The sequence below is a fragment of the Mercurialis annua genome, linkage group LG6, assembly GCF_937616625.2.
Source record: "Mercurialis annua linkage group LG6, ddMerAnnu1.2, whole genome shotgun sequence".
NCBI classification, from domain to species: Eukaryota; Viridiplantae; Streptophyta; class Magnoliopsida; order Malpighiales; family Euphorbiaceae; genus Mercurialis; species Mercurialis annua.
This window is the reverse complement of record NC_065575.1, coordinates 42628032-42639158: the sequence shown is the minus strand read 5'-3', so window position 1 is coordinate 42639158 and position 11127 is coordinate 42628032. Positions and strand designations below refer to the sequence as shown.

General features: G+C 27.1%; 2 protein-coding genes across 2 annotated transcripts; both read left to right on the top strand.

Annotated features, from left to right (window-relative positions):
* The first annotated feature begins 580 nt into the window (after nt 1–580).
* LOC126688009 (calmodulin-like protein 8) lies at nt 581–2562 on the top strand. The gene is made up of 4 exons (XM_050382568.2): nt 581–1077; nt 1167–1324; nt 1639–1716; nt 2281–2562. The coding sequence occupies exons 1-4, from the start codon at nt 999–1001 to the stop codon at nt 2413–2415; spliced, it is 450 nt and encodes a 149-aa protein (XP_050238525.1). The 5' UTR covers nt 581–998; the 3' UTR covers nt 2416–2562.
* A 1524-nt stretch (nt 2563–4086) lies between these two features.
* LOC126687994 (uncharacterized) lies at nt 4087–4841 on the top strand. The gene has a single exon (XM_050382547.2). It carries the CDS (start codon nt 4196–4198, stop codon nt 4721–4723), a length of 528 nt encoding a protein of 175 aa, XP_050238504.1. The 5' UTR covers nt 4087–4195; the 3' UTR covers nt 4724–4841.
* Nucleotides 4842–11127: the final 6286 nt, after the last annotated feature.

The window sequence follows — 11127 nt, the reverse complement described above, 5'->3', positions numbered from 1 at the left end:
GAGACCTCTATAAGGATTTGGCCTAAATATTTTAATTAATGTTAAAATATGTATTGATACTTTTACCTATATTCCTTTATTAGAATTTTGTATTGTAGTATTTGATACTTTTTTTTTTTTAAACTATAAAATTTAATTTTAAAATTTGCTTTAAATAACTAAAAAATTTATCTTGTATTATATTTTAACGAATCACAATTATTATGGCTTATTTGGATTTGCCATTTCTGACTTTTGGGCCTTTTTATTACGGTCGTTTATAAGTTTCAATTTCAGTTCATAAACTCCTTAATCTTTGATAGGAAAGTCAATAAACTCTCTACCGCCACTTTTTTCTTAACGCTATTAAAGTTGGCTGATGTAGCACCAAAAAATGAAAAAAAGAAACATTCAGCTCCACATTTACTAAAAGCCGAAGCAGTCGGCCAAACCAGAAGCTATAGCAACGATAACGCGAAGACTAGTGTTACTGATGGCGGCGAGGTTAGGGCTGATAGCGGCTGAAAGTTTGTGTTAAATTTGCAAAACGCGTTAAACAGACAAGCCTATTCTAAATAATGAAATAAAAATATTTCTTTTTGGAAAGTACATAAAAGAAAGAGACCGTTCTCCAAAATTATATGAAACTTTAAAAAGTTATAGATAGTGCAGGTGGACTTAAAAGATTTATTAAATGACAAATTGCCATTGAAATCTCATCACATTCATTCAAATATTAACCAATTGATTCGATTAAGCAAGAACTGACTTCTAGAAATTTTCCACCTTTGAATGTGAAATTCTTGCTCAAACGCGTCGGACCCCTTCAAACTATTACAATTATCATCAATTCTTTATTGTTTTCACACTTCTCATATATATCTGACACATTCATACTCCATACCTTAACCTCTACAAACTACTAACATATATACACACATCCCTTTCTCATTTTTTTAAATTATTTGAGTCTTAAATTACTCAAATTTTTCATTTTAGATTTTGAAAAATAGCGAAAAATGGCAGATGTTGCACTTACAGAAAACCAGATTGCTGAGTTTCATGAAGCATTTTGTTTGATCGATAGGGACTCGGATGGTGCGTTTCTTAATTTATTGTCTTAATTTGTAATATAATGTAAATATTAAGTACCATATGAAACTGATTATATGGTGATGGATGTGCAGGTTTAATTACAGTTGAAGAATTAACGAGTATAATCCAGTCATTAGATGGACATCCAACTAAAGAAGAAATTCAAGGTATGATCAATGAAGTTGATTTTGATGGAAATGGGAGTTTGGATTTTCAAGAGTTTTTGAACATTATGGGGAGGAAGATGAAGGTAAAATAAAACTTTATCTCTGTTTTTTTTCCTTTTTATATTTTTTCTTATGTTATTTAGGATAAATGCAAATTAAAATGTGTCTTGTAACTACAATAATATCAATTTTTTGCAATTTGTAAGATTGAGCAATTTTTCGATAGAAAATGCTGAAGCAAACACTTAAATTTACACTGTTTCGACATTCATATGAGCATTTGGATAGTTCGTGTCTAACATTGTCATTTTTTTAAATTTGTGTTGTAATTATAAAACATTATTTGTTTCGAAATTAACCATTTTACTTATGAGTATGGAAATTGTGTTTTATGTAGGAAAATGTAGCCGAGGAGCTCAAAGAAGCTTTCAAGGTATTTGACAGAAATCAGGATGGATTTATATCAGCCAACGAGGTGAGTTTACCCAAAAACTTAGATACATTTTTAATTTTCTTTTAAGAAAACTAAATTGTTTAGTGACAATGAGGGTAATGTAGATGCATTTATTTTTCTATCATATATAAAAACTTGAATAGAAGGGTGCTTATTTATTTATTTATAGTATATTGTCGTATAAATTCAAGAACTATACATGTTTATGCAATTTAATTTTATTTTTAAAAAGTTGATACATTTATACACCAGTCACCTTTTTTTGGCAAATCGATATACTAATTGAAAGTTCGATGAGAATTAAGGATGCGGAAGCCGAATTTTCAAAACGCACAATTTAAATGTGTGAATAACGTGACCAACTCTAACTCTTACATCATTAATTTTTACCGAAATTTTAATTGTTGTATCATTTCTCAATTAGGTATAATGTGATAAGATTACAAAAATATGCATAGCTCAATAACTCTTTATTTATACATTATGATGCATAAAAGGAATGAAATTCTCTTATTTAAACAGTAAATTATATTATATTATATTATGATATTTAAAATAAGGATGGAATTGTTTTTGGTGATGCAGCTAAGGCAAGTGATGATAAATTTAGGAGAAAGACTAACAGAGGAAGAGGCAGAACAAATGATAAAAGAAGCTGATTTAGATGGTGATGGCCTTGTTAGTTATGAAGAATTTTCAAGGATGATGATGGCTTATTAATTTTATTTAAACTCTCTTTTCACATTCATTTGTTGATTCCCCCTTTTTTTTAGGTAGGAAGCATTGTAATTTCCCCCTTTTTGTACTATAATTAGAATACTCCAAACAATAATTATATATTGTGATGATCACTATTCATAAAACAAACACATGAGAAATAGCTTTTTTTTTTTTTTGGAAATCACAGCTTATTAAATCTTAATACAAATGGTTTTACAACAAAGGGTTATTTAACCCCTCTAATCTAGCACAAAACATCAAATTGTCTAAAATTTTGTTTCATGACAAAAAACCACAGTTTGTCAGTATTAGGTCAATTTACACCCTTGATTATAGAGATCTACCTTTTTTTAGAAATTACAGAGATCTACCTCAAAGTAGGGAAATTGACCTAAAATTAAGAAATTATGGGATTTCTTTTATTATAAAACACGAATTTAGATATATTTAATATTTTGTACAAAATTGAACGGTAAGATGAACATTTTGAATAGTGTTATCATGTATGATATTATATTTTAGCTTTCCTTGACAATTTACTTTTTTCTACACTTTATTAGCGTGAATCTAAATTATATAAAATTCAATCATAAACAATTTTTATTTAATTAAATGTATAAGATAAAACATATCTATATTTGTTCACGCTTCAAATTCAATAGATTGCGAGAATATATTAAAGATAATACTATTGTTAAACTATAGTTCTATGCTAAATAATAAAAAGCTCTAACTTGGAAAACTGAAGCAATTCATAGTACAACTTTTAACCTCAAATGTTTATCCCTAGAATAAATCAATAAATAAATGGCTAAATTTATTATAAAGTCTCTATATTTTAACACTTTTTTATTCAGAAAAGTTCCTATCTCATTTTTGCAATTTTGGAGCTTTTATCTGTGTGTTTTTGTCCTTCTATTTTTAATTTTTGGAAAAGAGGTCATTTATGCCCTTAAAATTTGGCTTTAAGATCAAGTAAGCCCTCAACGTTCAGAAAGGTTCAAATATGCCCCTAACATTTTAGAAAATGAACAATAAGGCCTCTGATTTGGACAACAAATCCCTTAACGTATCATTTATGCGTCCAAATTGAGGACATGATTGTCAACATTTTAAGACGTTAGAGGCATATTTGAATCTTTTCGGACGTTAGGGGCTTACTTGATCCTGAAATTAAACCTTAGAGACACAAATGATCCTTTTTCCTTAATTTTTTCTTTTAGTCCCACAAAAAGACATGAAAATTGCGAAAATGACAAATAAGGAGCCTTAAGATGAATTTTGCCTAAATAATTTTATTCTAATTTTTTAATTTTAAATATTATTCTCAAAAATTTTAAAAGGGTTAATGTCAAAAAAAAATCACGAACTTTACATGTTTTCTCATTTTAATCACGCAGTTTAAATTTTCTCATTTTCATGCACGAACTACCACTTTTTCTTAAATTCATGCACGATGCTGAGGTGTCACGATTCCATTGGTGTAATTCGCTGAGATAGAGGTCATTTTACACCAATGAATGAGTGTCACCTCAGCGTCATGCATGAATTTGGAAAAAAGTGGTAGTTTGTGCATGAAAATGAGAAAATTTAAACTGTGTGATTAAAATGAAAAAACGTGTAAAGTTCATAATTTTTTTTGACATTAACCTTTTTTAAAAAGATTCAACTGCATCTCCTAATAATGTCGTTTTGGCAAATTCCACTCCCTGGAGTGTTGTCTTCTTCAGTCTCTCTGAAAATTTCAAGTAAAATTAATTTCAACAAAAACCCTAATTAAATGGATCCTTCAACACCAACAAAACTCGACGAATACTCAGCTTCCGCGACCACAATCAATTTTGACGACCCAATCCCTCTAATTCGAGGTCCCATACCCGCCTCCGAATCTGACGACCCATCTTCCGGCCCGTACGTTCTGGCTTTCCGAAACCCCCAATCATGGGTCACCGCATACAAACTCAGCGAGTCCAAACTCATCTCGCAGTGCGAAGGCGGAGCGAGGATCGGGTGCGCAATATCCGCGTCGGAGAAATGCAAGCCGCCGTGGTGGCGCTATTTGATCGGAGCAAAATTACCTGATTTAGAAGAGAGGGAGAAATGCGAGGAACGTGAAATGGAGGGATGTTTGGTTGTTGCTAAAGAGAAGTGCGTTGGCTTTGCTAAGGATAAGTGCTTTAAGCCCTTTTGTGACGCCAGAATTGCCGTCGGGAAAGATAGGAAATTAATTGAAAAATGTACTAATCAAAGAGCTAGTGAGTTACTGGCTTCTGATCCAAAATATGAATGGTTTTTCGAGCAAAATTAGAGGTACTGTAAAATCTGATCTAGTATTAATTATAGGTTACTTATTTAATTATTTGATTCAGAATGTATTACTAGTCAATATTATATGGATTTCATGTAACTAGGTTGTTAATTGCTGACATTTCTTTGTTGCAAAAGCTTCATGATTAGTAAAAACAAACAAATTAGTGGATAGACTTAGGGGTATAACTAACTGAAAAATATTTGCAATCAACTCGATATTAAGTCGATCTTGAGTTTGAGCTACTCGAACAAATTATCGAGTTCAATTCGAACTTTAAGATATTGGGTATTATATGAGCTCGCAAACTTGATTGAGTTTTAATTAATTATTTTTTTACCTTTTATAATTACTAGTGTCGCTTTACGTGTTTCACACGTGACTCGTAGTGTGACTCGTCAAATAAAAATAATTATATTTATTATAGATTAGAATATTTATATTTATATTTAATTAATAATTATTTCTATAATGATAAATTAATTTAAGTCAAATAGCAAATAATATTAAAATAATAATTTTTTTGAAATAGAGAATATAAATTAAAATAATAGAATAATAATTAAAATAATTTTATTAATATTAATATATTTTATGTATAACTAATATTAAATTTGATTTCAAAAGAAAATATTATATCTTTATTAAATCAAATTCTAACTTTAATAATTAAACAAATTAATTGACTTTATAATTTATATTTAAATGGTTAAACAATTTAATTTAAGTAATAGTTATGGCAGCAGCAAATGACTATCCAATTTAGCAAACAACATGTTCAGTTATCTTTTAATAGTCAATATGGCAATGTAGTAGAAGAATTTTAGTTAACTTTTATACTTTTCTAATTAAACTAAATTTCATTCGTTAACTCAATCCATTGTCAACTCAAATTCTAATTGTTATGATTAAACAAATTAATTTTATATTTAATTATTATTTGACTACAAAAACTCAATTTAAATAATCAATTAGTAAAAAATTTAAGAGGACGAATTAGAACAATTAAATTGGCATGATATTAACTATATTTAGACTTGAATATACTCACTATAGATTGTTTTCTTCTTCAAAAAATTAAGTGAAACAATAAAATTTCAATATATAATTTCTAGAATAATGATATTTATATTTTATAAACAAATTTTTTTTTTGAACAAATGAATGATATCATAGAAAATTAATAACACATATCAACGACTTAGTAATACATATCAATAAAATTTATGACTGTTCATTAGTCTCTCTATAATTTGATAGTATCAAGTTCTATAATTTAGTATAATTCTAATTAAAACTCTAACTGTCATAATTATTTTAATAGTTTTTATAGATATATGGTTTACAACATAAACTCTTAATTAGATTAGGAATAAACTCTTTTTTAGTTTGGATATAAATCTAGCTCCGTTTAGTTTTGACATTCCATAAACTTTTTTTATTATAGTAATTGGCTACTTTTTTGGCTAGGAACTAGTCAAATTGTAATATCAATTTTTTTATCTTAAATATCAATGTTACAAAGGTAAATTATATATGATACAATTCTATTCTAATTATAACTCTAATTGTAAGATATCTCTAGTAATTAATTAAATAAGTAATTGATTAATGACTATAAAATCTTTATTTAGTAATAATTATAAAGGAGTATTCCGTAAATTTGCCTGTCCCACCCCCCATCCGTGCTTTTATATATAGTATAGATATATATTTATAATAATACATTTATTTTTATAAATAAAATTTAATTTAAAATGTTTATATATAATCGAGCTTAAATCTTAAATATTCAAATAAATTTGAGCTCGAACTCCTAAAATAAAAATCGAGTTTGAATTTCGATTATTAAATTTTAGAGTCGAATCGAGTTTGAGTTTGACAATGTTTTTTTTTTTCAACTCGACTCGGTTACACCCTAGATAAATCCACAACTTAAATGAAAAAGGACTTTTTATTTTATTTTGACGGGGGCTTTTAAAAGCCTCATTAGGAATGGGTTTGATAGTACTTGGGGCTGGGCTCATACAGTAAGCCTATATGGTTGGGCTTTCATCAGGCCAAATTCAATTTGATTTCTTGGTTGGTTAACTTGTAGATCCTGTTGACTCAACCTTACGCTTTGCTTTCAAGTTATTTGGTCCTTTCCTTTCCTCAAATAGCAATTTACACAACTTTTCCCCTCTTTTATTTTTTAAAGTCTTGGTCTCCAAAAATCAATAGTTTTGTACACTATATTGGAGATAATATAATAGTCGGAACCTCACATAACAACTTGATGTTTAAATTTTAAATGAATTAATGATTTAATACCAACAACTTAAGTTTTTAAATGAATTAAAGATTTAATATGGTATTAGATTAGAGGATCTATTATTGAAAGTTTGAAGTTTGATCATTGGTTAGTTTGATTTGATTTGATTAATTAAAATGTATTAAGTAAAGTGGACATACACTTGTTCACATTTTAAGTTCAATGTGTGAGATGTTTTAGAGATAATACAGTAAACTATAAAAATTTCTAAAAGTTTATAAAGTTTACAAAAATACATATTAGTCATTTATTACATTAACACCTAAATTTTGTACATATCCAATGAGAATGCGACATATCAATGCACGACAGTTGTGTTAGAAAACGCTTCAGCGAGTCAATATCAATGACTCAAACACATATTTGATACATCTCAAAATACATATCAGAAACATTAAGTAAAAACTATATATCTTTTATGTATTTTGTAGGTATCTCTAACATATTTAAACATCATTTTTCACATATATCTATCAAAATTATGAACAATATATACATCTATAAATACATATGGGCTGTTTTTATATATATCTGAAATTTATTGTAGATGTATAAAATTTATACTAAGTTGTATCTCTCACGCATATATATAAATATATATATGTATATGTATATACATATGTATATGTATATATATATATATATATATATATATATATATATATATATATATATATATATATATATGTATATGCAGCTGAAATGCATATATAACATATATCATGTTAAAATATATATGTCACATACTTTGAAAATATACAAATCATGTATTAAAGATATGTATGTCATGTATTATGTATCAAATATATATATCTATTATGTAAAAATTATATATCAAAGATGTATCGATTAAATACTCTCATAAGAAGCATCTCAACACGTCTAATAAAGTAATATAAATTTAAAGAATCAACTGTTTTTGATATTGTGTTTGTGATGTATATGAGATATATAAAATATGTATCTAATAATACTCTCTAACGCATTATAGTACTGCCATTGACGAGCAGGCGCACAAACGCACCTAACACGTCGACGCAAGCGACACACACGTGTCATAGTGGAAGAGTACAAATGTAAAAGAAATAGTAGATGAAAAAAATTTAAAAACCTAACATTTTTGAAAAGATTAGGAGCATTTCTAATTTTTGTTATTTTTCTGAGATAATATCGTAGTTTGTGCCAAGATTTGTGACTTTCTTTTTCCGGCCTAAGTTTAGTTTTTTTGTATATTTCTAACCTCCAGTGGCCCAAACTTAACTTATTTTGATTTCAAATTGACTATAAATTCTATTTTTTATTTTCAAAAAATCGACGGCAATCCGAACTGCAGCCTGCACTAATTTCAGGATAGTTCCTCCCCTGAATATTACCTAATAGTTTAATTTTGTTTTGGATAAAGTAATTGCTAGGTAAATTATAGGGCATTGTTCAAACATGTTGGTGGTACTTTCAGAGAGACTAAATGGCAAATTCTACGTTAATGTAATGAGAGTGCGTTTGTTGGAAGGTGCCAACGCCAATTAATTTGGGATGTGTATTTTTATGAATAATTATACAACGTAACGGTTGCGCCACGTTATTCGTGCAACAACCAAATAAGACGTTAGCCATGTGCAAATATTTAATGGTAAAAAATAAACAATAAATAAAGATTCCCTATCGCAAATGATTATTGGCTTGTTGTAAAAATAATGTGGCACATCCGTTTTGTGGGATAAACACCCGTATTTCTATTGAGTGTTTACTTTCTAAAGAATAAAACTTCAAAAATACAATAGTTTAATGAAATCTGATATTATCTCATTAAGGACTCCATAATAGATGCTCTTAAAGGATAAAGTTTACATACTTGGCAATATCTTTAATTTTAGATGGAATATGGAGTTATTCAACACCGAAGACAGATACCTCAAAACATATGCTCAGTTAATTTGATTAGTCGTTGTGTTATAACTAATATAAAAAAAAGAAAATTCATATTTTATAAATATGGTATAGATATCATGGTAGCATAATAGAATGTTTAAGTGAATTGGTATTTATGGAAATAACACATATTTGATGGCTTCTCTATGGTTATTTTGTTGTATTTACTTTATTTATTTTGCTATTGAAAAAAAATTAGTAAAATTTATCCAATAGTCATAAATAAATAAATTAAAATATTTTGTACGAACAAAATAACTATAAACTTATATTTAATGGCTAATTTTATTTCATTTGGTTAATATTTGACTTATTTAATTATAGTAAAGTTATCGAAATTTTAGACACCTATGAAAAAGTTGTTACTATAGTATCTTCTCATCTTTAAAGGAACAATCACATTTTTTTTTATTGGTGCAGGGATTTGAAGTAACAATTAGTTTGAGTTTAATTTTTCGGTCACTTTATATATATATATATATATATATATATATATATATATATATATATATATATATATATATATATATATATATATTTGGGTGGCTCATTTTATAGTCAAAAAGCTCTATTGAATGACTGTTTTACAGTATCATCATTTGATTTTGATATCACTCACTCATTGTGATGAGGAGTTGTTATCTCTGTATATAAAATACTTTCACTTCATTTATTGAAGTATAGCCTATGTCAAAAAAAAAAAGTAACCTAATTAACTGTCCCGCCTGGCAGTTTAATGGGTTAAAGTATCATAAATATAAACCAAAATGTTATTTTGGATGTTTCAAAATGTAAATTAAATTTTTATTTTTATTCTATTAATTAATTAAGTTATCAATTTTATTCTTTATCAATTCAATCACTCAAATTATATTTTTTATTATCATTAATAATCATTTATTCCAATATAAAAAACGATCACAAATTTAATTTTCTAAAATTTATTTGTAATCTCAATAGGCAATTGGTGATTTTAAAATATATAAATCAGACTATTTAAAATATTTCGATAATTAATTTAAGGGGTATAATAGAAAGTTACTTTCTCAGTATGAAATATATTTATTTTTTATTATGATTTTTTTTAGTAGTATATTTTGCTAGTTTGCCTTTTCCATAGATATTTGTTTGGTTTGTTTTTTCATAAAAAATTGTTTTCTCAATGGGAGTTGAAGTTAGAGAAGAAATTGATAATAAATATTCTAACTAAATAGTTATATTAATTTTTTATTTAGCCAATAAATAATGTTGCGCATGTTTCTTAGCATTTCCTCCTATATCTTATAAGTAGAAATTCTTTGTAAATTAAAAGAAATCAATAATTTCGGCTTAATTCACATAATATCTATATCTACTTTGGTAGTTAGCTGACATACGTAGGTGGAAAGTAAAGCTCGCGTTTTTGGAAAAATTAAGAAAAAAAAGTAGAAAATGTGTAACACCACATTATTAATTTATATCCTTAGTCGTAAACATGTTCCCTATTTATTACATCATCTTTCCACATCATTTGTAATAAGTTATTTCACATAAATGTTGCAATATTATGATATTTAATGTTAAAAAATTAAATAATAATTGAATATTCTGATACCGCAACCACATATTGGCTTTTTTGTAAAAATGGCGTGTCATAATCGTTGCGTGGAATAATCACTCTCTTTTAAAAATAAAATCCTGATGAGAATATGAGATAGCAAATCAGTGTACCAAACGTGTGAAGATATTTTGAAAGAGTTTTTGTTGTTTTGCATGCAAAGAAGGAGCTAGGAAGGTGCAGTGATGGGTATTTTAATGGAAGTCAAGTTCTTACTTGCATTGCAAGGAATTATTTGTGTTTTCTTAAGAAATTGTGTCTGTCTTATTTAATTAATGTCCTTTTCAATCAATGAGATAATCACAAGGTTGATATAGCCAACGGCGATTTTATTAAAGCATAACAAATTGGAAGGAAATTGTGGGATTCATTAATTTTTATAGACTTTGCTTCTGCATTTACTTTGAATATATATATATATATATATATATATATATATATATATATATTGCTAGTTTTTTGTATCCCTAATAATTGTCTAATATTTGTAAATCACAATCTTTTAAATTAATTTTTTAAATTGTTGTTATTTAAAATTTGCTATTTATCGACGTTCTCCCAAAC